At 37.1% G+C, this 27,214-nt stretch overlaps 1 protein-coding gene across 1 annotated transcript; it reads left to right on the top strand.

Moving 5' to 3' along the window:
- The first annotated feature begins 371 nt into the window (after positions 1-371).
- LPL (lipoprotein lipase) lies at positions 372-25,935 on the top strand. The gene is made up of 10 exons (XM_019439690.2): positions 372-670; positions 7,872-8,041; positions 12,496-12,675; positions 14,178-14,289; positions 15,043-15,276; positions 16,503-16,745; positions 18,712-18,832; positions 19,984-20,166; positions 21,959-22,063; positions 24,424-25,935. Coding segments are annotated over exons 1-10 (1,437 nt in total). The 5' UTR covers positions 372-582; the 3' UTR covers positions 24,425-25,935.
- Positions 25,936-27,214: the final 1,279 nt, after the last annotated feature.

Genomic DNA, 27,214 nt, shown 5'->3' with positions numbered 1-27,214 from the left:
CTGCAAGTCACAAACAGGATCCATTAAAAGACAAGTGTAGTTTAAATACTTATGAAATGTAGTTTAACAGTTTAATTTCCCATCCTTGGAAAACTGGTGATTGCAGAGTATTTAACATAAATCCATATAAATTTGTGTTTCGTGGATAAGGGGCCTTTCTGAGCTAGAATCCTTAGGAAAAGCAAATAGAACTTTACAGAGAAAGTAAATTCTCCCTTCTGCCCTTTCCCCCTCTTTTCTCTGGCAGGGTTGATACTCATTACAGTTTGCTCAAATACTTGGAAGAGAATTTAGAGCCCTCCCCCCAACTTCTGATTTTAAAGCCAATAGATGATGAGGTTTATTTGCATATTTCCAGTCACATAAGCAGCCGTGCAGTGGAAACAGTGTCAGACTCCATCCTCCCTTCTCCTCCTCAGAGGGAACCTGCCACTTCTAACTGCCCTGCCCTCCGTTTTAAAGGGCAACTTGCCTCACGCTGAACCGCGCCTCCAGCCTGCTCCCGTCTCAGGCTCAGCTGGTCCAACACTGTTCGCGCTCCTGCCAGAGCCCTGTAGCTCCTACAGAGAGCCTTGCCCGGAGATGGAGAGCAAAACCCTGTTCCTGATGGCTCTGGGCATATGGCTCCAGATTCTGACCACCACCCGTGGATGGGTGGCTGCCGACGACAGTAAGTTTTGCGTGTACACTCCCCTCCACCTGCAGACTTCACTCTGTGGCCACTTCCACAAGTTACAAGGATGGGAAGGAGGAAACTGAAAGGGGTTGCAGAGGCACCCTGGAAACTTTCCTAGCCAGAGCGCCAGGCCGGGAGAAGAGTCACTGGGCTGGCATCCGGGAGGGGCAGGGAGGGAATTCTCCCTCCGATCTTGCTAGAGTCTTGCTGGAGTCTTTCCCTCGTTGATCCTTCCGATCTGGCTGAGGCCATATTTCCGGGTACGTAGGCTCAGAGACGAAGAGTAGCTGGTAGCATGAGGGGCGGACAAAGAGAGGTCGGAGGAAGGACTTAAATGGTGGAGATCCATAATAACTCTCTCGCATGCGGGCTCTGGAATGAAAGGCGCGCAGGTCAAGGTGACCCTGGCGCAGCCGCGACCCGGGCTCCGGCCTTCGTGAGCACCGACAGAGTGGCGGCTTCTGTAGGAGAAGGCCACGAAGAGGAGGGGAAGAAGCGTTGTGGGTATCTTAGAAGCACGGGGCACCAGCTCTCTGCCTTGACAGCGTAGTGGGGGACTGAGTCGCGTAGGTGGCAGCGAGTCCTGCTGTGCCAGCAGCCTGCACCCCTTCCGGAGCTGGGAAGCTCGCCAGTTTCCTTTCTTTCTTTCTTTCTTTCTTTCTTTCTTTCTTTCTTTCTTTCTTTCTTTATTTTCTTTCTTTCTCTTTCTTTCTTTCTTTTTCTTTCTTCTTTCTTTCTCTTCTTTCTTTCTTTCTTTCTTCCTCTTCCTCTTTCTTTCTTTCTTTCTTCTTTCTTTCTTTTATTGAAGAGGGAGAGAGCGTGCATGAGTCGGGGAGGGGCAGAGAGAGGAGACATAGAATCCCAAGCAAGTCCCTTTCAGCTTAGAGCCCCACGCTGGGCTGAACTCAGGAACTTTGAGATCATGACCTGAGGGGACTGAGACACCCAGGCACCCCTCCCTAGCTTCCATTCTTGCAGATGCAACTTTTCTTAGCACCCAGAAAACCTAGGGAAGAGTTGACCCTCCTGATAACGTGTCGCAGGGACTAGCTGTCTGTCGCCACTGACTTGGGGGTTGCTGGTTTTGCAATTGGCTACCCTTAATGTCCTGGGAACTCACTCCTGCTCTGACCTGAGAAGCAGCTGCTAGCAGTGGGGCTTCAGGGAGTTTACCCTTGAACCTCAGTCACCACCCTGGAGCCCCTGGCTTGCTAGGGTTAAGGTGCTACAGGAGAGATGTGAATTTCTTTATTGTAGGGAAGACACAGGCCCAGCTCCAGACCCTTCCACTATGGAGGCAGCAGGCCTGCCCTTGAACTTTGGTTCATCTAATATACAACAACAACCAAAAACCAACTGAAGCAAGTTATAAAAGGAGGCAACATTTTTTTCTCTCTTCCCTGGTAAAATTGCATTTAGGTCAGTGTCACTTGGATGTGCTCTCAGGTAGCATGTCCACAGACGTTCAAGTTATAGTTAGGTTTGTCCATGACTTTTCAGTTGAAAGTTTATTTCAGCAGTGTGTTGTGATAGAACATTTTTGTTAGGGTTATTTTAAAAAAAAGTAGATTTCATTAATATGATTGAATAAAAAAAGTATCTTTTCTGTCAAATCAGTTTAAGAATATTGGAGGTTCAATTAGAAAGTCTTAAATATCTTATATAGTGTCATGTTCCCTTCATAGTTCCAAGAAAATGGTAGGAACAAACTCCAAATTCTTATTTAAGAAAATACACCATGGTGTTCCTTTTACCATAAACACACGAATATGTGTTGTCCACAGTTTGTTTTTGCTGGCTCCTTAGCAATTCATGACCCTAAATTCCTAGTCTAGTCAGTGTCACCTCTCTGGTTTTTAGATTCCTCAACTCTAAAATCAGGAGTTCAGACTGCACTCAAAATTCTCTTAGGCTGGGGTGCCTGGCTGCCTCAGCCGATGGAACATGCGACTCTTGATCTCTGGGTTGTGAGTTTGAGCCCCACATTATGTGTAGAGGTCACTTAAGAAAATAAATAAAATCTTGAAAAAAAATTCTTGTAAGTGCCTCTAATTCATACTCTTTGATTTAAGTAGACACTTTGTGATTGATGAATTAAATTGGATTTTAACCAACACGTGCTTTTCCTGGCTGTAAATGTATTAAGAGAAGAATCATTTTTCAGTAGACTTGAAATTAATCCCTCCTATCCTTCCCTCCCACTCTCACTCCACCATCCCCCACCCTTTATATTATGCCTCTCCCATCACAGCAAATTTCCACCCCTTTTCTCCTCCAAATCCTTACATCTAGGAATGTAAGAATTTCATAGCCAAAGGATACAAGTGTGAGAGAATGGTAAGCAGCACCTTCTCTGGGCTCTGACTTTACTTATTCTTGATTTTTTTCTAAGATGAAAGTAAGGATATGAGGCACTGCCCTCAGGCTCTTTGTTCTTGGAGCCACCTCAGTCTCTGCAGAGCCTCATTAGGAAACTTGAAGAGCTAAGCAAGGAGCATATGGGTCAGTGCTCAGTAGCTGCACTTCTATTTGAACTGCCATAGTGAATTTCCAGGCTAACATGTGAATTAAATGTGATGGGTGATGACAGCAAAATAGCAGATTCCACATAAATAGAGTAGAGCTCAGCACTGGAGGGATGGATGAATAGTAGTATTGAAAGGTGGGAGTGAGACACAGGGGAAGAGTTAACAATGGGAAATTTTCACTTTCTATCAGGCAGTGTACTTTTAGCTTAGCCTTCCTTCTTTGCTTTATTTTGGGAGGAGAAATTGGGCTATCTAGTTTACTGATTCTGTTTTCACAAACATCTTTTCCATACAAATGAAAAGCAAATCTGTTAGGTGTCTACATTGGAAAAGACTAATCAATTCCGTCAAATAGGATGTTGATTTTTTTCCCCTCACCAAACTTTTTTTTTTTTTCCCATTCAATTTGGTTTTCGGCACTCTGCAGAAGCTGCCTGAGTCAGTAAGTATGACTATCAGTTTCAGAGAGAAGGTGAATTACTGATGAAGTCCTTTAGGTGTGTGTGCATGTGTGTGTGTGTTGAGGGTGGGGGGGGGTTGGTTAGAAACTTAAAGGGAATTGCATTATAATTGATCTCTTGTACCTCATCTTCAAATGCATGCTTATCCTATCCATCTGGTAACTGTGAACTGCCTTTAGAATATCTTTTCTGGAGAAGTGTCTATTCATGTCTTTTGCCCATTTCTTCACTGGATTCTTTGTGTTTTGGGTGTTGAGTTTGGTAAGTTCTTTATATTTTGGATACTAACCCTTTATCTGATATGTCACTTGTGAATATCTTCTCTCATTCCATCAGTTGCCTTTTAGTTGTGCTGATTGTTTCCTTCGCTGTGCAGAAGCTTTTTATTTTGATGAGGTCCCAGTAGTTTATTTTTTGTTTTTGTTTCCCTTGCCTCTGGAGACGCGTTGAGTTAGAAGTTGCTGTGGCCAAGATCAAAGAGGTTTTTGCCTGCTTTATCCTTGAGGAATTTGAGGCTTTCTGTCTTACATTTAGGTCTTTCATCCATTTTGTGTTTATTTTTGTGTATGGTATAATAAAGTGGTCTCCAGGTTCATTCTTCTGCATGTCGCTGTCCAGTTTTCCCAGCACCACTTGCTGAAGAGACTGTCTTTATTCCATTGGATATTCTTTCCTGCTTTGTCAAAGATTAATTGGCCATACATTTGTGGGTCCAATTCTTGAGTCTCTATTCTGTTCCATTGATCTGAGTATCTTTTTTTATGCCTGAACCATACTGTCTTGATAATTACACTTTTGTATTACAGCTTGAAGTCTGGGATTGTGATGCCTCCTGCTTTGGCTTTCTCTTTCAAGACTGCTTTGGCTATTTGGGGTATTTTCTGGTTCCATACAAATTTTAGGATTGTTTGTTCTAGCTCTGTGAAGAATGCTGGTGGATGGAACTAAAGCGGATTATGCTAAGTGAAATTAGTCAGTCAGAGAAAGACAAATATCATATGACTTTACTCATATGAGGGCTTTAAGACACAGAACAGATGAACGCAAGGAAAGGGAAGTAAAAATAATATGAAAACAGGGTAGGGGGACAAAACATAGATACTCTTAAATATGGAGAACAAACAGAGGGTTACTCGAGGGGTTGTTGGAAGGGGGATGGGCTAAATGGGTAAGGGACATTAAGGAATCTACTCCTGAAATCATTGTTACAGTATAAGCTAATTTGGATGTAAATTAAAAAAAATAAAATTAAAGAAAAAAGAATATCTTTTCTGGGATGCTCAATATTTCTTCTTTCCTAGGAACAATAACATACCCTCCATAAATTTACCTTTAAAGCGCTTTCACCTCTCAATCTAATTTCATCTCTGTGAGTTATTATCCATGTTAAGTAAATACCTTGTCTTTGTTTATACACTTAGAATTTTAGCTATTTAAGAATTTAGAAATAAAGATTACATAGTCAAGAAATACATTAACTTGTAACTTGCCTGGTATCCAAGTCCTACCTTAGTGCTGAATAAGGCCATCTGATGGGAACAAGTCAGAGTGGTTACGTTGCTATGATAAGTTGAATTCAGGATGGAAGAACTTATAAAGGAGTATACCTTAGGCAGCCCCCTTCCCACTACCCTAAGGTAGCTTTAATTTCTAAGGGGATCTGATAAAAAAGATCTTTATCCCCTTAGAAAGATAAGTGCAGTCATTAATATCATTTTCATGTATGGAAATCAGTAATTCCCTTAGTAACAATTGAGTCAAATCACTTCATCTGTCAGGCAAGAGCAATTCTAGTGTATACTGGAACAACTAAAAGTAACAGCTGGCCCATATCAATTGTGTGAAAAGATAGGCTTGGAAAGTACATTCATCTTTAGGATGCTGAGACACTCTTACAAACACCAGCAGTGTGAAAATTTCTGTCAGAATGCCAAAGAGAAAGAAAAACTGACTAAACACTAATACCATTTATGATCATGTATAGAACTGACATAGAATTGAAAACAGCACATAGCATATAGAGTGGTGCAATCTTCCTGTCAAATGCTTCATTATGCTTTCTGTAACTTAAAATAAAAACTAATCTCCTTGAGAAGTGAAATAAAAGTCTCCAAATACAAATTTGTTTGAGAATGTATGAATTTCCTTTTTTTTTTAAATGTAGAAGTTATGTACCGAACAGGAAATGTTGGTAGTGGAAAATTGGACCTCTCAATGGGCTATGCAGATAATCTGTATAGAATCTATGAATTTAATAGACTTTTTTTCATGGAAATTCACAAAGCTAGCCTTAATAATTTCTGAGAATATCCTTAGTTATTTCAAAACCACCAGCAACTCTAGGGCCATCATGTTGCATAACTCTAGGGGAAAATAGACCAAAGTGAGTGGCATCCTCTGGAGCTATGTAAAGCAGTAGTCTTAAATAACAGTTTAACAAATAGGTGGTGGGTGGGATATGTCTGCCAGGTCACTTGGATGATTTCTACTTCGAAAAGATTGATAATCAAATATGTTAAAATAAGATTATTGCGGAGGGATGAGTTATTTGATGTGGAGAGATGAGACAAGGTGAAACTAATTTAGTTTGAAATTTTCTAAAGCACTTCCTAACAATTAAAAAAAAAACCTTCTTGGGTATTTAGAGCAGAATACCTTCTTGGGTATTTAAGATTTAAAAATCTACATTTTTTTCTACTATCAGGCAAATAATAAGGCCATCAGAATACTACCTGGTTAGGAAGGAAAAGGAAGACCTGCATCTTCAAATAAGATGGAAGGCCAACTGTATTTTTGATGGGTGAATGGCTTTCAAGTGCAATTTTACTATCTGTAAATAAAAAAAGTCTTAAATAGCAATAGTTTACCACACTCTCTTATTTGAATAAATTATCTTAGAATGTTCAGGTGCTAGAGATGAGAGAGAGAGAGAGAGAGAGAGAGAGAGAGAGATCAGCTTGTCACCTATAATGAATGACTTAGTAAGTAGCCACAATATTGCTTTAGGAATTTTAGAAAATAATTAAAAAGGAAAAAGTTGACCAGTACTCAGCTAGCTACATGAATACCTGTATATTCATTATACCATATCATTCTTGTTTTTATTTTGGCCTGGCTTTTGCAATGTTATTTGAAATTACAGATTTTCAGCATTTGAATTGTGAAAAGAGTAAATTTAGATTAAGAAATTAGAAGTACCAATTATTTATCATCTGAGTTTTAAGTAGAGGAATCTAAAATCTACAAATTATTACCATTTTATAGTAAATAATTTTAATTTTTGTCTTGACAAGAAAGTAAATAATTTCCCCTAATATAACTTCCCTTTGATTGTGTTTGCTTTGTATAAGAGTTTGATTTTATTTGCAGCAAAATTTATTTCAAGCATTCACTGTGGTATTAGATGAAGGTTTATCAAAATTTAGAGTTATTGTCAAGAGAGTCAAATGGTAGGCTGAAGTTTATTTCTCTCCTTATTCACTTTGGGATTGACTATGAAGAATCAAAGTGGATTCTTTCCCAAACCTGCTTTGCTGTAGTTTTGTAACGACAAAGCTATAAGCTATGACTTTGTGTAGAAGACAGTAAAGACATAAGAAATAATAGAAAAAATATTTGGGTAAAGTATTAACCAGTTCACACATATGCATTTTTGAACAACCCACTAAATGATTTTTCAAAAATATTTTTAACTGAGGTACCTTGCTATGGGGGTGGGAACAACTTCATATAAAAACTTCCTCAAGCTTCCAAATTTTCTTACTGCTATTATTTTTTAAAGTTATGCTATTGCAAAGGAAACAACCTTTTCTCAAGCCTATTATACAACATTTTGGGAAAAGCATTATGTTGATATAATCCAATATTGAAAGAGGGTGAAAAATAATATATGAAATAAGTGGAATTTTACAATGCAAGAGCCATGAGCCAATGTTCTTTAGGAGAATGAGTTTTGAATTGTAACCAAGAGACCTGGATTCTGGTCTCTGTCAACTTCTATTACTAATGGAGAATTAGTCATTCTCTTGCTTAACCGACTGAGCCACCCAGGCACCCCAAGTCATTCTCTCTCAATCTACATTTATTAAAAAAAATAGAAATAAAAATATCATTGGTGGTAGCTGCTTATAAACCTAAAACATACCATAACAACAAATAAAACAAACAACCCTCCAATTAGCCACCTATCCAATTTTTCCTTTTCAGGAATTACAGGAGGAAGAGATTTTATAGATATTGAAAGTAAATTTGCTCTAAGGACCCCTGAAGACATAGCTGAAGATACTTGCCACCTCATTCCTGGAGTGACAGAATCTGTGGCTAACTGCCACTTCAACCACACCAGCAAAACCTTTGTGGTGATCCATGGCTGGACGGTAAGACAGTCTTTTTGGGAAAGAGATTGGGGTAACCCAAGCATCTTGACCCCGTGATGAGTTGTTGGGAACCCCGTGATGAGTCTTCATATATCCTGTACTTCTGCTTGCTTTCCTATGGCCTTACTTCATTTTTATTTAAAAAAAAATTTTTAATGTTTATTCACTTTTTGAGAGACAGAGCATGAGTGAGGGAGGGGCAGAGGGAGAGGGAGACACAGAATCCAAAGCAGGCTCCAGGCTCTGGGCTGTTAGCACAGAGCCTGGTGCGGGGGTCAAACCCACGGACAGTGAGATTATGACCCGAGCAACCCAAGCGCCCCTCCTATGGCTTTACTTTAAACTTGAGTACAGGCAATTCTGGCTCAGGGTGGGATTGTGGAACCTAAAATCACAGGTTCATGAGTATTTCCCCCCAGATAGTGCCTACCTTCATTTTATCACAGTCCATAGTTGGTGCCCTTGAATCAGCCATTCTTGTGAGTTGGGAAAACAAGGCTTTGCTCACCTACAGAGCAGAATGTACATTTTCAGTTTAGGAAACCAGTACACACCTGGTATGATCCTGATTCATGTAGCACATTGCCAAAACACATGCTTTCCTAAGGGAAACAACCTGTCAGAGGGAGGAGAGGGTTAGAGTGGAGTGAGGAAGTATTGATTCTGGCTCTGGCTTTGCCATTCTCCAGCTCTGTGAAGTGACTGATGCTACTTCTTATCTCTGGGCCTCAGTTGACTGATGTGTAAGACAAAGAGGTTAGACTAGTTGTCCCTCTACTTCCAACATTCTCCAATTGTAAACTTTAGGGAACTTTTTTATAGATGACAGAGGGCTAGCCAGGGAAGTGTCACGCAAAATCATTAGAAAAGGTGAAAACTGTGGTTACATTTAAAGAATGTGAATAGGTGATGTGGATTAAGGAGTGCACTTGTGATGAGCACCAGATGTTGTATGGAAATGTTGAATCACTAAATTTTACACATGAAACTAATATTACACTGTATGTTAAGTAACTGGAAATTAAATTAAAGCTTAAAAAAAGAAAACAACAACAACAAAATAAAGAATGTGAATAAAGTAGTGCTCTCTAAATATGTGGCAGTCACTTTACATGGTTCAGTTCTTACTTAACTACTTCAGTTGGTTTTTAATATTTTAAAACCCTAGTTAGCAGATTTCATCTTTTATATAAAAAGGAGTTATATAAAATGGGAAGTTAAAGAGAAATTATCTTTCCATTATGTTGGAGCTTGTGAATATAGTAAAGATACTAAATATATCCTAATGAGATGAATTAGAGAAGGATTGATAGACTTCTAGTCTTGACTTATTTTCCTGTGTAACTTAAGTACCATTCTTATTAACAATATAGGATAATTGCTATAACTTTATGGAGATGAAGGCAACTACTAACAGAATTTAGATGGATGTTTATTTTTTAAACATCTATTTACTAAGTTAACATAATAAATTACATATCTTATGATAAAATTATATATTCAAATTATTAACATGGATCTTTTTATATTTAAGAGATTTAATAAGAAAAAGTAATTGTTGGTAGTTTTAGAGATGTTTTGATTGTATATAGAGTTTTAATACCTTTGTAAAAAGTATAATAAGCTTAATAAACATTTTATATGGCACAATAAATTGAATGTCTCAGACCTCACATTCTTATCCCCTGAGAGAACTTGATGCTTTAAGAATTTTTAAAAAGCATAGTTCCTTCTCATGCAAAGATGACATAACTAACCCAGTATCAGTATATAGTGCCAATTTCTATTATGGGTCCTTCTGCCCACTAAACCCACCATATTCTTCATATCATGTGTCCTGACATTTTGAGTGCCTGAGCTCAGAGGCTAGGCCATTGGCTGTGGGACTGACTTTCATCATAAAAAGCTAGCTGGTTGGTCTATTCAGTAACTAATCTAACCATAGAAAGGCTTCAGTTCACCTGTGAATCTGAGTCAAAGATTTAAAAACTTTGTGCTGACTTAAGGAACCTTAGAAAAAAACCCTAGAAAAACTTTGTAGAGTTAAAGAAGGTTTCTTTTACACCCCTTTGTTCAGGGGTACTTACAGCAGTATTTTATGTTGAATTAAAAAAGAAAGGAGTATCTGTTGGGATGAGCACCGAGTGTTGTATGGAAACCAATTTGACACTAAATCTCTTATTAAAAAATAAATAAAATAAAATAAAATAATACAAAAAATAAAGTTCTTCCTATGATTAAAAAAAGAGAAAGGAGTAGATTCATTTTTAGACAGTTAATAAAAGTATCAGTCACTGTAAAAATAAGTTGGGTTTTTTGCTCTTTGATAGATTGCTTAACTTGGAAACATTGATAGTACAGAAAAACTTATAATAGGAGCTTAGAGCAAGCAAGATTTTTCTGCCTTATCTGAGGTAAGCTGTTCAGCAACTCAAGGTCATAAGACTAAGGGAAATGGGGAAATTCTTTAGTTTTGCCATGGAAAATCCAAAAGAATGCTTAGCATGTAGTATGCTTAGGGCACATCCCAGAAAGCTGTTTAGATACAGCTGTCCTGGAGCTTTGCCACCTGCTTAGGTTTCATAGACCAGTGCACTAAGCACAGAGTTCTCATTGTGGTAGGAGGCCCTCATGCCAGCTGAAAGGAGGAGTGGTTAATGTTTCATTCTGAAGAACTGATATCATCCTCTCTAGAAAGGCAGTTGAAAAGTGTGGCAAGCCCCCAACCACTAAGAGAGGAGAAGAGAAGACAGGACCAATTCACAGGAATTTGAGGCTAGGTCGGTGTTCTAGCCTGTTTCCTCAAAGACCCAGGCTGTGCTTAGACTTAAAGCAACCTCACCGAAACATGTTCAAAGAAGGTTTATTAAATGAGTTTCTAATGAGCCAACGTCACCTTTGTACCTTTTTTTCTTTTCTTTTTTTTCTTTTTCTCTTTATGCTTGAAATGGCAATAGCTTTAATTATATCACTGCAGGTAGACTGGAAGTCAGAATGGTTGCAAGAAGACATTTATGAGGTGGTGGGTAACTTCAAGATCATCTGAATCCAACTCCTTTGTTTTGTAGGTGTCCTAAAAGGTTAAAACAGTGCCTACATTCATAGAAGTAATTATTGGAAGAGCTGGGACTGGAACCAAGATCTCCTGAGTTTCAGGCTTGCTTTTTCCTACCACAGCAATGAGGTGAAAAGCTGTGCAGTTGTTAGTGTCAGGAGTGAAACAAGAACTCAGGTTTTGATAGTTTTAGTCTAGAGAATAAAGTAAACAAAATGGAAGCATAAATCTGAAAGAATCCACCATATAAGATCAAAGTTCCAAATGAAGCCCACTGGTTTGGGAATTCAAGACTCCTATATTTGCTTTTGGAATTATTCTAAGAAGAATATAGGTTTTATAGATCTCCCTTCAAAAGCTGCCTTAAATGTACATTTCAGAACCTTCTTTGTTGAGTATGTATTTGAGTAACTTTTACTATGGCTACAATATGATTTCTATCAGGTCATGGTAGAGGTGGGGAGATTTGGGGATTTGAATCAAGTTACTGTTACATGCAGGTTCATGGAAGGGTGGTGGAGAATTTTATAATTCGCTTTTTTAAAAATGTGTTTTGATTATTTTAAAGTGTGCATCTTTGCAGAAGTGTCTGATGTCCTCTCTGAAAGCATAAATTAAAATTTTACATAAAAAAAGTTAATGTGAGAACTCTATAGTTCTTTTGACTTTGAATTTTGGGGCTTTCTTAAACAAGAGGTAAAGAATTACAGTTGGCAGTCTCCTTATCTCCAAACAGAGCCAATCTAATTTGAGAAATGTGACTATTAATCCTCAATAATTTCCACTCTGAAAATTAAGAATTTGAGAGAATTGTAAAAAAAAAAATCTGAACTGAAACTGATCATTTTCTTATGTATTAACATATTGATAAATAAATTTACCTTCTGTTAGAATTAGTATGCTTAAAACTTTTTTTCATCAGCACATCAAATGTTGTATGTAAATAAATGACTCTTAAGAAAAAAAGAGTGCATTCACATCCTCCAAACTAATTTTGTTGGGAATAAGTTATTAGCCTAGTTGAAAGTAATTGAATTAAATTTATTATAAAATAGTCTATAGCTCCAGTGCAAAATTTTAGCTTATTCAGATTGATCTTTCATATAAATTACTGGTTTTACAGAATTCATAAACCAAGCTTTTAAAAATTGGTGGTGTAAACCGTAGTCTGCCATTCCTCACCTCAACACCCTTCTTTGGCATACTCAAATTTGCCTCATAAAGTGGAGTCACAAGTCTCTGAACACTGTTTTGCATGGTTTGAGTTTTCTTCCTGAGTTAATGGACAACCTTTCAGATTTGTTTGTTTTCTTTCCATTCAGCATAAGTATATTAGGCTGTCATATCTATAACAAGTTGTATGTGGGTATTTTAAGAAAGCTTGCATCATCCTTTTCAGGTGACAGGAATGTATGAGAGTTGGGTGCCAAAACTTGTGGCTGCCCTGTACAAGAGGGAACCAGATTCCAATGTCATTGTGGTGGACTGGCTGTCACGGGCCCAGCAGCATTATCCGGTGTCTGCGGGATACACCAAGCTGGTGGGAAAGGATGTGGCCAAGTTTATCAACTGGATGGCGGTAAGATTGGGGGAAGAAGCCTTACATGCCCAAAACAGATCTCTTGGCCAGAGTGGGACAAATGGCTGGTCTTTGTTCCTTTTCATCTGGGGCAATTCAAATCTTCAGAATAGGCATGGTTATTTTTCAGCCAGAAAGCAGTATTATGATAAGAATGATAAAACTGTAAAGCCAAAGCATAGTCCTGCCCTTCCCTATCAATATTCTCATAGTGAATAGATCTGGTGAGACCAATAAGTGATTGGGCAAAACAGACAAAAGCTTGTTATTTCAGGGCAAAGGGAAGATGTCAGGTTCAGCCAAATCCTTCCTTACCAGTTGACTGGCACATGGAAATGTTATGTTGGCTTTGACCCATTAGAATACCAATCTCTTTCATGAAAGTATTAATAATACCTATTGCTTAGTGTAGATTAAAGATCCAGATTTTTGTTGAGGGTTAGGGGAGTGATGGATTTGAGCCAGGAAGAAACTGGCAAGAAAAGTCTGTAGATATGAGATGGCTAAGGGTCAGGACTTCTGGCTTAGCTGCCGCTTTTATTCACTTTTTTCCTGAGGTCATCCTCTGAAAATTATCTTTGAAATGTGTCTTGGCATTGGTTGAAAGGAGGCTAATACTCTGACAGGGCCAAAATATTTAAGCCAGATATGTGGAGGTAAAAAATAAGCTGTGTTTATTGGACTGACTGTTAGAAGATAAAAGTTCTTGAGGTACCTATGTGGTTCAGTCGGTTGAGTGTCCAACTCTTGATTGTAGCTCAGGTCATGGGCCCAGGGTTGTGGGATTGAGCCCCGCATTGGGCTCTTGCCCTGAGTGTGGAGCCTGCTAGAGATTCTCTCCCTCTTTCTCTCTCTCCCCCTCTCCCCAACTTGAGCACACTCCCTGTCTCTAAAACTAAAGAAAAAAAGAAAGATTAAAGCTCTTTTCTTGACTCTTTTGCTTATCAGGAAAGTGAACCTGGGAAAATCAGATCACCTGCCTCGACCTCAGGCTTATTATCTATTGAATAAAGAGGATGGACTATATGTGTCTGCGATCCATTCCTGCTATAATATTTTCTGGTTTTAAGACACTTCCTGGCTAACTTAAAGAATAAAGTGATGTAGGGTATTTAGAGTAGGGAATACTGGCTTAAAGTTAAATATATATTTAATGTATGTGTTTATCTACATATAGATACACACACATATACATATATCTACATATAAATATACAGCTATACATACACATGTACATGCATACATATATTTTCAGATAAATGAAAATTCACATTTCCATACATTTCAATATCAGATGTATGGAAAAAGTTTGTAACTTAAATATGTTGTTAAAGAAAGAGAAAATCTCAACTCTAAAGTGTTTCTTTGATCTATACCACAAAATTTAAATAAGTAGAATTAATTTTCAGTATAGCCTGCATTTCCAAAACAATATTTTTCATTTAGCTTTGATCTTTTGTACAGAACTGTAAGAACCCCTTTTTTCTTTTTCTCTTCCAAAGGAGGAATTTCACTATCCTCTGGACAATGTCCATCTCTTGGGATACAGCCTTGGAGCTCATGCTGCTGGCATTGCAGGAAGTCTGACCAATAAGAAGGTCAATAGAATTACTGGTAAGAAAACAGTGCCAGTAGTCTATCACAGAAGAGTCGAGATGCCTGTCATTTGGAAATAGAATAAAAATGTTTGTAAAATATATCTATATGTGTGTGGTGTTCCTCTCTGCTTGCCAAGCCATTTGATTATATTATGGGAGCACTTTTTTTCTGGAGAAGGAGAGAATATGGGCACTAGCTGTCCTAGACATACCACCTACTGTCAGAAGAAAGAGCAGAGTTAAGCACAAAAAGCCCAGTGGTCTCTGGGAAGCTCATTTCCATCCTCCTGGGCTCTGTGCTTTGGTGGTATGTATGTCACATTTCACATCAGTACTGGGATAAATGAAAAAGGACCAACACCAGAGCCGTTTGGAAAAAAGAAGGCAGTCAACCAGGACAAAGGTAGTAGATGATTTGGCATGCATAAAGAAAAAGAACGAACTCACCACTCTTTGAAGTCCTTCTCAACAGGTTCAAAAATAATTTACAAAAGGAGATCTAGCTATTCTGAATGAAATTGCTATTTAATAGCAAGTTTCAGAGACTCAAATTCCTTTCAGAAAGAGCTAAGCCTACTTCTATGACTCTCAGTAACTTGATCCAATCACTAGGATAAGGAGCTAATAAAAATCTATGTGGCTGCCAGTTACATTCAAATGATAAACAATTGAATGCCAAGGTGACATTAGCATTGTCTAATGCTAATGGAGACTAAAATTAATGGGAATTAAAAAATATGTGAGGTCTTTTTTTCCCCCCCTCATTAAGGACTAGATCCAGCTGGACCTAACTTTGAATATGCAGAAGCTCCAAGTCGCCTTTCTCCTGATGATGCAGATTTTGTAGATGTCTTACACACATTCACCAGAGGGTCACCTGGCCGAAGTATTGGAATCCAGAAACCAGTAGGACATGTTGACATTTATCCTAATGGAGGCACTTTTCAACCGGGATGTAACATTGGGGAAGCTATCCGTGTGATTGCAGAGAGAGGCCTTGGAGGTAAATATGATTTAGAAGTTAATTAAACATAAGTGTTGTTCTTAATTCTTATTGACCCAGTCTTCTACCCATTCCCCACAAGTATGCAATGTGTATGCAAATGTGTATATTAAAGTATACACATTTAGCCAAGATAATTTCTGAAGAAGCTATCATATTCAGCATAATCACCTTTATACCTTAGTACTTCCTTTGATCAGATAGACAAACATTTTTTTCTTTTATGTATTATATTATAGACTACAATACTGAGTGAGTACTAAGCTTCCAGAGATAAAAGAAAAGAAAGGTGAGATCTATACAAGAAAACTCCATTGCCTTGGATAATAGCAGCATAAAATGACTTCTGGCACATGTTGTTATATTCTGAATATAGTTGTGAAACCATAAGATTTATTTTTTAATTGATTGAAAATAAAGGGCATGTTAATTAGTCCAAATTAATTTTGTTAGCCTTTTAGAGAGAAAGTAAAAATAAGAAACAAATCTCCATTCTCTAAAAATAAATATTCCAAAATTTAAAGAAGAAAATATAATTTAATATTGTCTTAATATTTACTTCAATAATCATGTTTGTGTTAAATTTATAATTTGTTTTAAGGGATCTTTGCATCCTTTGTGGGCAATTAAACTTACCTGTAGATATTGACTATAGGTCTTTTGTGCACATGTTATAGGACTTACAGCATAATGCTATTATTTTTAATTGTTATAGAAGCTTATGGTAATAGATACACTTTTATTACATTACTGATTATTTCTGTGATTCATTTAATGCAAAAATCAGTAGTGACACAACCTCCAATTATACATAGTATCTACGTTAAAATACTATTCATTTAATAATTTTGCCTTTTGTGATATTGTTTCTAGGTCCATGTAGAAGTATTTTATGTTTTCAATATAAGAGAAGGATGTGACAAACTGGGGGAAGTCAACTTCTGCCTTGAATGTCTCTTACTTAGATCCTCATAAACATACAAATATAAGACAGCAGAAAAGTCAAAAGTTCTCTGCAAATTTGCAATTTTAACACTCTTAGAGATAGGTAAGAAACTCCCATCAAGAGTACCTCCTTAAATAGGACTTACATCAAGGAGTCATAGGACTAGATTCTTAGGTAATTTTATTCTGACACCACATTTAACTAGTTTAGACATGTGAGATGAAACACTCATTGTGGACTTTCATGGAGTTAAATTTTCTTTTTGTCTCTTGTTCTCCAGATGTGGACCAGCTAGTGAAGTGTTCCCATGAGCGCTCCATTCATCTCTTTATTGATTCTCTGTTGAATGAAGAAAACCCGAGTAAGGCCTACCGGTGCAATTCAAAGGAAGCCTTTGAGAAAGGGCTTTGTCTGAGTTGTAGAAAAAACCGTTGCAACAATTTGGGTTATGAGATCAATAAGGTCAGAGCCAAAAGAAGCAGCAAAATGTACCTGAAGACTCGGTCTCAGATGCCTTACAAAGGTAGGCTGGAGAATGTTGTAAATGAGGAAAATCAGTTTGATCATATTTTTTTATCACACTCATTGCATCACATGTACCGAGTCTGTCCATTACAACAGAAGTAGTGCAATGATTTTATTAAACCCTGAACCCTCACTGTATTTCTGTTGCTAGAGAGGGAGTTGTACTGGTCCATTTTACTGAAGCTCTCAATTCACATTGCCAGTAAGGCCCAGGGTACAACCTGCATTAACCTCTGTAATAGTCTTGCTTGCCACCCTTCTCTGTAATTGTGACCATTAGCATGGGCTAGCCCATTAGAACCAGGCTCAGAGCTCATTTGAAACCATCTATCTATCTAGGGCCAGCAAACCAAGGCCCAGGAGGCCAAATCTAGCCCCTTACCTGCTTTTGTAAATAAAGTTTTATTAGAACACAACTACACACATTCATTTTTTGTTTTTAATTGACTAAGGGTGCTTTTGTGCTACCACATTAAGTAATTGGGACAGAGACTGTATGGCCCACAAAGCCTAAATTATTTACCATCTGGCCCCTCACAGAAAAGGTTTGCCAACTCCTAAAGTTTGCTTTAGGCAAGAGCTATCTGTATTTTAAAATTCAACTATTCCTGGGAGAGAGAATATACCAAACCTGTAAGATATTTCCATTTTGTCATTAATTTGTTCCCAAGTGAATTTCAAACTTGGCAGCTTATTTAGAGCAAGATTTATACAGATTGAGGGGAGACAAGAAAGGAGATAATTAGGTAAATCTAGCAAGAGGAACTAATCCAGAAAAGCTAACTTATGTGGAGTCCAGGGAGAAGTCCAGGGGAAGGGATGATACTGAAATACAGTTTTCCAAGGTAAAAATGTATCTGATAGAGGCACCCACTTGTAAAGTGTGTTAACACTTCTGTAGAGGTGTATTTGGTTGCCCAGAGGTTTAGAGCAACAATAGTTCAAGGAAACCTTTTAAGCAACGAGGAAACCCTTAGTTTCCCTGACTTTTCAGAATGAGAAAAGTGTGTGTGAGGTAGAGAGGAGGGTGGAATCTTTTGGAGACCTGGTGGGTATTACTCATCCCCAGGCATCCTGCTCAGTGCCATGCAGTGCTCCGTCACTGTTCTTGGGGTCACTGCAGCAGTATCAGCTTCTCCTGCTCTGGTCTATGGTGAGTCCTGCAAGGGCTCCACTGAAGAGAAACAGTTTCTCTTCTACTCGTTAGTAGCTGTGTGTTAAGCCTGCTGTGTTTCTTATCCCCTTAACCTCCCTCCATTCCATCTACACAGGGGTTTTAGTAGAGAGAACAGGGAAGAGATGATGTAGAAGTTCAAGTACTTGCTTCCAGAAGCTCTCCCAAACACTTTAAGAACTGGCAGTCTTTATAGCCTCAATGATGATTCAATTAATAAGTTTTATTGTGAGCCTGCTATAATACCTACTCTGTGCTAGATGATGGGGGGATAAAGAGGATAAACATGATCCTCTGACCTGAAGGAATTTACACATAGGGTAGAGTGTCAGACATACTCATAAAACATGAAAAAACACAATCACAGTGTTCCATTAACAAATGCCAAATATGCTTTATACAGATATTCAGGGACAAGATGGCCAAGGAAGGGTATAGTTCATGAAGAAAGAATCATGTGTAGTTTGGTTTCTTGATTTGATTTCCCTTGTACCCAGTCAAAGATGACTACAATCTAGGGCTGCTTGACAATTCAGATATACCTAGATTCTTCCTATGCACTGAAATCACACTTTTCTAAAAAGGAGTGGAATTCAAGGTCTGAAAATTTGAGTAACAAACACTGTGCAGACATGAAGAAATCTTTCCAATCCACAGTGTTGGTTGTGTGTGAGCACTTCTTATTTAATCACTAGTGAGGTAGTCTGTGGTTCTGAATTGCCTGCTTATTTGGGGGCTGTGATGTTTCCATAAAAACTGATTAGCACTTGTTCCAATTTTTTCCTTATAGTCTTCCATTACCAAGTAAAGATACATTTTTCTGGGACTGAGAGTGATACACAGACCAACCAGGTCTTTGAGATTTCTCTGTATGGCACTGTGGCTGAGAGTGAGAACATTCCTTTCACCCTGTGAGTAACCACTTGACGTTACCTCCAGCATGTGGGTTTATCATGGCACTGCTAACTGCCTTTGGTCCCTAGAACAGAAGAAGAGTAGAAAAAGAGATATTCAACAGAATTTTTAAAAAATGTTTTATTTATGCAATTTGAGAGAGAGAAAGTGCATGAGCAGGGGAGAGACAGAGAGAGAAGGAGAGAGAGAATCCCAAGCAGGCTATGCACTGCCAGTACAGAACCTGACACAGGGCTGTGAGATCATGACCTGAGCCAAAATCAAAAGTCAGATGCTTAACCAACTAAACCACCCAGGCGCCCCACAACAGAATTTTTTTTAAAAAAAAAGCTTTATGGAGACGCCTGGGTGGCTCATTCGGTTAAGCGTCTGCCTTCGGCTCAGGTCATGATCTCGCGGTTCGTGAGTTCGAGCCCTGTGTTGGGCTCTGTGCTGACAGCTCAGAGCCTGGAGCCTGCTTCAGATTCTGTGCGTCTGCCCTTCCCCTACTCATGTTCTGTCTCTCTCAAAAATAAAATAAACATTAAAAATTAAAAAAAAAAGCTTTATGACAAAAGATATTCACATGGTACATACAATAGCATAAATTAGAAATAAATAAGTACCCAACATTGAGGCAATGGTTAAATGAATTGTGGTTTAATAAGTCACTAAAATCTATCTAGTTTCTAAAACCTATAATTATAGAAAAACAGGTAAAACATGGTGAAAAATAGAAGGTAAAATATGAAGTAAACAAAGAAAGAATAGAGAATTATATGTATGCTATGATTGTAACAAAGTAAAAATGTTCACATAGCAGTACAGATTGAAAGAGGATATATGAAAATGAATATAATGTCTCTGAATGATTCATTTATGGATTTTTTCTTAAGAATTGTATTAAATAGTTCACACTTTTAGGGTAAAAGTTAGAATAGATTAAAAGGGTGTAGATGTCTTTTAAAAGTCACTAAATGCCATTGATCTTCATCTGGAATATTTTTTTGGACACTTTTTGTATTTTTAAGTTATCTCCCAAACAACAAAGCTATTTATGCCTTGGGAGGAAGAAAAATGAAAAAACAAAACAAAACAAAACAAAACAAAACAAAAACAAACAAACAAAAAACACAGAACTAACCAAATATGCTGATTTTTTATTCAGGCCTGAAATTTCTGCGAATAAGACATACTCTTTTCTAATTTACACGGAAGTGGATATTGGGGAACTGCTAATGTTGAAACTCAAATGGAAGAGCGATTCATACTTCAGCTGGTCAGACTGGTGGAGCAGCCCTGGGTTTACTATTGAGAAGATCAGAGTAAAAGCAGGAGAGACTCAAAAAAAGTAATTAAATCAATTTCTTTCCATTCACATTAGGCTTACCCTGTCATTACCTTGGGAGGGTACTCTTGGAGCCTTCAACGTTCAGGTGGAACTTTAGTAAGCTTTGTCTTTAAAACTATATCATCTAGATAATTACACCTATAATTTGGGGGAGGAGTGTTCTTTTATTATCATTACTAGGGAAGTAATAGTATTTCTGAATTTCATGAAAGAAAACATAAGCCCTGAACTGGTCCCGATTATTGACCGAGAGCTGAGATGAGGATCTCAGCTTCTATTTTAGCACTGTTTCTTTTTTTCAATATATGAAATTTATTGTCAAATTGGTTTCCATACAACACCCAGTGCTCATCCCAAAAGGTGCCCTCCTCAATACCCACCACCCACCCTCCCTCCCTCCCACCCCCCATCAACCCTCAGTTTGTTCTCAGTTTTTAACAGTCTCTTATGCTTTGGCTCTCTCCCACTCTAACCTCTTTTTTTTTCTTCCCCTCCCCCATGGGTTTCTGTTAAGTTTCTCAGGATCCACATAAGAGTGAAACCATATGGTATCTGTCTTTCTCTGTATGGCTTATTTCACTTAGCATCACACTCTCCAGTTCCATCCACGTTGCTACAAAGGGCCATATTTCATTCTTTCTCATTCCCACATAGTACTCCATTGTGTATATAAACCACAATTTCTTTATCCATTCATCAGTTGATGGACATTTAGGCTCTTTCCATAATCTAGCTATTATTGAGAGTGCTGCTATAAACATTGGGGTACAAATGCCCCTATTTTAGCACTGTTTCTTGCAAGTACAAAACAGTTGTGGAAAGAACCTCAGAGATGTCACTTTGACATTCAAAGATTAAAACCAACATCTTCAAGAATGAGATTCCAAGGTATCTTCATCCATCTCCCCAACCCCACCTCACATATATCTATAAAGAAATTGAATAGAGAGCCCCAGAGATTTTAAAACTTGTACACTAAATTTATAGGGATTTTTGCAAACTATAGTGTTCCATTATTGGTAATAAAAATGACTCTTAGTGAGATAAGTCATACAGAGAAAGACAGATACCATATGTTTTCACTCTTATGTGGATCCTGAGAAACTTAACAGAAACCATAGGGAGGGGAAGAAAAAAAAAGTTAGCGAGGGAGGGAGCCAAAGCATAAGAGACTCTTAAAAACTGAGAATAAACTGAGGGTTGATGGGGGGTGGGTGGGGAAGAGGGGAAAGTGGGTGATGGGCATTGAGTAGGGCACCTGTTGGGATGAGCACTGGGTGTTGTATGGTAACCAATTTGACAATAAATTTCATATAAAAATGACTCTTTAAATTAGGAATGATAAATTATTTCCCTCTGGTCATTTTCTTTTATAACAAACAAAACAAAACAAACAAAAAGGAGGTTGTGGATGGAGAGGCTCTGCACAGCATTTGTTTCTCTAACAGGGCCAGTTGAAGGATGGTTTGTGAATTCCTTAATGTAGATACAAAGAAGTGGTAAAGTGGATCTTGTATTATCTCATGGTGAAAGCCTTGTGATTTTAAGGTTGCTCCAAGCTGTCCAGATTGACTACCTTTATTGCTAAACTGTGATTAGGCCCTCAAATAACCCTATGATCCAGATGTATTGCTGACTAGAATGACCTAACTTTAAACAGTGAGCTATTAGAAATATCAAAACAATTAATCAGACTGATCATGTAGGATTTAAAGATCCTTGACCAAACCATATATTTTTGAACAGTTGTTTCTATTTTCCCTTATATGTTTACATCCATTTTATTCTACAGGGTAATCTTCTGTTCCAGGGAGAAAGTATCTCATCTGCAGAAAGGAAAGGCATCTGTGGTATTTGTGAAATGCCATGACAAGTCCCTGAATAAAAAGTCTGGCTGGTGAGCATTATGGACTAAAGCTCTCTGGATATCCTGAGCTTGCCCTCTGAGGGACACTGCTTCATACATTGCTCTTCATCTTATGACTAAAGACTTGCACTGATTCTTATTAGAATCTTCAGGTGGTCTTTCTTAGCCCTTCCATATTTACACATCAGACTTACCCATTTACTTTTCTCAATACTTCCTCTTTTTTTTTCCTCTTTCTGTTCTTTTATTTTACTTCTTGGGCTGCCACAAAATCTTCACTGCTGCATTTTCTGTATTGTATCTCTGCTAACTTTATGGATCCCGTATACAGAGCATATGACACAATAGTTATAATCATGGCTGAGGGTGTAGCCCCTCCCCAGATGTACCCAGGGGAGCAAAACATCAGCTGCAATACATAGTCCTTCTTTTTTTTAGTTTATTTATTTTTATTTTGAGAGAGAGAGAGAGCATGCACGCACATGCAAGAAAAAGTGGGGGAGGGTCAGAGACAGAGGGAGAGAATGTCTGCGCTGACAACTCAGAGCTCCATATGCTGTTAGCATGGAGCCCCATGTGGGGCTTGAACTCACAAACCCTGAGATCATGACCTGAGCCAAAATCAAGAATCAGATGCTTAGTCAACTAGCCACCCAGGTGCCCTCACATAGTCCTTCTTGATGCTCCAAGTGGCAGCAGACTATAGGACAGAGAGCCAAAAGGGCAGCCATCAAGTACCCATCTCAAAATCACCAAAGATGGGGAGCTAATGGAGTTAGAATTCAGGAGACGGTTCTCTTTTCTATCTCAAAACAATCCCCTGGCCCTTACCTACATGATCTTTAAGACTAATCCACATGACAGTTGTCAGCCAGATCTTTCTAGAGTGTAATATTAAGTGGAGATTCACATGTGGCCTTTCCCAGCCCCTCCTGAATTCTCACATTATCCTACTTTAATTTCTCTGCTCATTCTCCTGCCAGATTCTGAGTACTAATGGGTTAAAGTAAAAGGGGAGGAAAACTTTGATCATGTCATACAAACCAGTGGCACAAGAAAAGAGGGGAAAGGCTAGGCACAACATAATCCTGATGTAGGAAAAACACTCACTTCTGGTTTGTCTTCTCTCAGTTACATTTATAGACAAAAGTACAGAATAAGAATTTCCTAATCAGAAAATCATATTAAAAACCCTATAGGGAATATCTCTATTATTGTAAATTTCTATTTTATGATGTAATTTATCCATGGGTAATTATGGATTATATATAGATTAGGAAAAAATAGGCAAAAAGAAAATACAATCACTCTGACTCTCTCCTCCAGGGACAACTCCCAATTAACATTAAATGTATATTGTTTTAGACCTTCTCTATGTATATATAATATTTATATATTTTTTTATTTTTTACAAAACTAGAATTATGACATACTTTGAACGATAAGATGAAGCCACTTTATGAAAACCATTAACGTAAGAGCACTCAAGATAAATTTGAAATAGAGTAGTTAGTTAATGATATTCAGCCAGGCAGAATAATTGAACATTTACCTAAGTGGAGACTGTTCTACTCAGAGGCTCATTGCTTTGTTTTCCCTCATCAAAAATCTGAGACAATTTCACATTTACTTTAACTTTTAGAAAAGGAATCCTATATGAAGCTTTAAACATGCATTTATGTCACATACAAACATACACAAATGCATATATACTTATATGTTCTCCCCAAATCAAATACAACTTTAAATCTCTGTGTGAATGTAAAAGCAAAACCTGAAAGATTAGGAAATATCTCCAGCTGTTTTAAAAGTATTTCTGGTCATACTATTTATATAAGTCACAATAATATATCTGAGAAAATCTAAGGGTACATTCCTTATCTGATAATAAGATTACTGAGACCACAGATATTTAGGCAGCTGTTTTTATAGATCTGAACTTTATGTGGAAGTAATTATGAACAAGGCTTGTAACATTCTGCAGTTTTTCTCTTCTGTGACTAATCAAAAGTTCTCTGTCTCTTTTCTTCTGATAAAACTCTTCAGAAGTCTCATTCCTCAAGAAAAGAAAATAATCAGCCATCTCATTTGGCAAGTTTTAGAATTAAGAAATCTTAAATCATATCTTGTTTGAAATCATTTGGTTCAGTCCTCTGAAAATGATAGTCCTTATTGGGATATAGCTAAGTAGGTATTAGAGTGTCTTTCATTCCTACAAGCCTGCCATTATCCACATGTGATCCATCATCCACATCTTTCCTGGGTATATATTCACAACATTTGTTCTGATCTTCCAGTTGAATGCTTTTATATCATGAAGGTGGGAGGAGGGATGATTGTAGAACACTAAAGAGGTAATAAATTGCTCCTCCTCTTCTGCTTTTTCTCAGAAACTGGGCAAATGTACAGAAGGAAGAACAGAACACGAATTCCATGAAGAATGGAGTAACTTTTACAACAGATGCCCAGTGCTTTGGATGTTTCAAAGACAAGTTTCCTGAATATTAATCCCAGCTCTGCTTTGTTATTTTAGGATATAATCTCAAATACAAAAAAAAAAAAGTGACTAATTCAATTTGAAGTGTATAGTGGCCAAATAGCACATCCTCCAACATCAAAAGATAGCAGATTTGAAAATCACTGTTTTGTCCTTTGAGAAAGAATTGAGAGCCATTTGGGCCCATGGTAAAATAATAAACCTTCTTTATATAGTAAGTTTAGTCAGTAGCCTAAAGTTGAGTAGAATTTCATATTTTATTTGAAATTCTGCATTTTCTGGACTGATACCTTCTCAAAGTTTTCTCCAAGTCTGAATATAGAAAATGATTTTTTTTGGTGGCATGAATTGCCCCCATTAGTGCAAAATATGTTTTTTGTTTTTGTTTTTGTTTTGTTTTTTTTTTTGGTTTCTGTGTTTTTCAGGATTTAACCAGGACTAGTGACTTGGAGAGAGGAATAGAAGATGATAAATCACTGAAACTTTAAAACATCCCTGCAGTTGGTTGCATCATTTCTAAGTTACTAATTAAAAGAAATATAAAATTTAGATCAATTCAGTCTTAATAGGCTTTATAGTTTAATCTCTCCCCCTCCTTTGTCTCAAGATTGTATTTTAACAGCATCTTCTATGAGCCTGCTATTGCCAGCTCACACATAATTTTAAACATGGGGAAAGAAAATGATACCACAATTTCATTATCAGATTTCTGAAATTGTTTTCATCAGTTTGAGGTCATTTAATATCTTATAAGCCCTATTCAATTTTAGGTTTATCTCAGTCATGCTTTAGTCATACTTTGAGGATGTCTCTTTCTTCCCTGGTTTTGATAAGAAAATATGTGTTCAAGATCAAATTTTGAATCAGGCAAGTTTTAGACAAGGACCGTTTTTACTAAGTTAGGAGATGAAAAAGTATATTTCCATAAACAGTGGTTAAAACCATTGTGGGCAATTAAAAGAATCCTCAATTGCCATAGCTACATGAAATGCCATGAGAGTTATTGTTTTTAACAACTAGTCAATAGTGAGTGAACAGTTATTTATAAATTAGATATCATACTTTCAGAATGATTTTCTCTATATTAATATAAATCGATAAAGAAGTAAAATATCTCAAAGGCTCTTGCTGGGAATCCAAACTGTAAACGTGTGTGGATATCTTAACATATATTCACATATGAAGCCCTGCATATGTGTTTATTATTCAGCATAGCTTGGAAAGTAAAAAATCAAGAGATATAGTATTGGGACATATTGGAGTAGAAATTATTCCAGAAATGCCAAAACTTCAGCCTTTCTTTTGAGAAATATGGTTATGCCTATATAAAGTAATACAAACACTGTGATTAATGTCAGCCAACTTGGAATGAATTTTCTCTAAAAATAAAATGTTGGAGATTTGTTGTTGTCATCCCCCTTTATTGCTAATTCATTAATTTCCTGGATTTGGGTTTTGAACAAGGATACATAAACTTGAGAAAATATGGATCAAATCAGTGTATGGGCCTAGGAACTCTGACTTTTGCAGACTTCACTATATATGTATATTAACAATGCTTTGGCTTTAAATGTTATTTATTAGCTGTAAATATATGTGTGTATAAGTAAAGGGAGATTATATATATTGGAATGGCTGTGACTATCTGCGTTTATAGACAGGTGGTGCTAACTTTTGTACATGTCTTTATCAGTGATAGTCTCAATGAGCCAACTTACTCTGATGAAATAATACCATAAAGTAGGCTTCTTTTTTCTTTAAGGAAACTTAATTAACTATGTTCAGAAATGGAATATGCTTTTAATAAAATTGACAAAATGTTATTTTAACACTAAGTCATTATTTTGTATTGTTTTAGTCCCCTAAATAGATATTTATTCTTAGGACAGATTCATTCAGCATATTTTTTACTGAGTAAAATTTGCTGAGTAAAATTACTATGCTTGGTGAAAAAAATATAGCTTCTAAAAATTACAGTGCACATTGTGTTTTATTTTTATATTTACATTTGTACAAAGCCTTAGACATCCTTTAAACCAACTATAAAAGAAAATAATACAGATTTTTTCCCTAAATAAAATACATGAATTTTACTTGTCTACACTTACTTTTTAAGTAGTAAAATATTAGATTAATTTAAAAATTTTTGACCATTTTCTACAATGAATTATTTTTATTTCTGAGGTCTAATTATTACCTACAAAGTGAGTTTGTGTGATAAAACCAACTATTTGATATTGGAAAGTGAATTTTTTATAAACTTTTTTTGGGGAAAAGAATAACATACAGCCATATATGCATCTACGTAGGGATTGCTTCTTAGTACAATCAGGAAGAATTTAATCTAGAAAACAATTGTTTCATTGGCCACTGACCCAAAATTTCATGGTTAGTTAGGCATAAGACCTTCTGGATTGGGGTCTCCCTGACAGGAAGAGACTCTCCAGTTTAAGTTTTGCTTACAGCCCATCAATGCATATTGATATAACCCAAAAGACAAATAATAACAAGAGTTGGTGAGGCTGCGGAGAAATGTAAGCCTGCATATATTGTTGAGGGGAATGTAAAGTGGTGTGGCCATGTGGAAAATAGTTTGGCAGTGTTTTGAAAAATTAATTATAGAGTTTAACCCATATGATCCACTGATCCCACTACTAGGTATACACCCAAGAGGAGTGAACCAT

Source organism: Panthera pardus, unplaced genomic scaffold, assembly GCF_024362965.1.
Source record: "Panthera pardus isolate Hobbes unplaced genomic scaffold, ASM2436296v1 HiC_scaffold_13, whole genome shotgun sequence".
In the NCBI taxonomy this organism is placed as follows: Eukaryota; Metazoa; Chordata; class Mammalia; order Carnivora; family Felidae; genus Panthera; species Panthera pardus.
The sequence above is the reverse complement of the archived record's forward strand: the minus strand, read 5'-3'. Positions and strand labels throughout refer to the sequence as shown.

What these genes read in the sequence shown, in the direction of transcription:
- LPL (XM_019439690.2), top strand. Translation starts at nt 583, where the DNA reads ATGGAGAGCAAAACCCTGTTCCTGATGGCTCTGGGCATATGGCTCCAG. An exon ending in AGTTTATCAACTGGATGGCG is followed by an intron (nt 12,676 to 14,177) that starts GTAAGATTGGGG and finishes TCTCTTCCAAAG; the next exon opens with GAGGAATTTCACTATCCTCT. An exon ending in TGCAGAGAGAGGCCTTGGAG is followed by an intron (nt 15,277 to 16,502) that starts GTAAATATGATT and finishes CTTGTTCTCCAG; the next exon opens with ATGTGGACCAGCTAGTGAAG.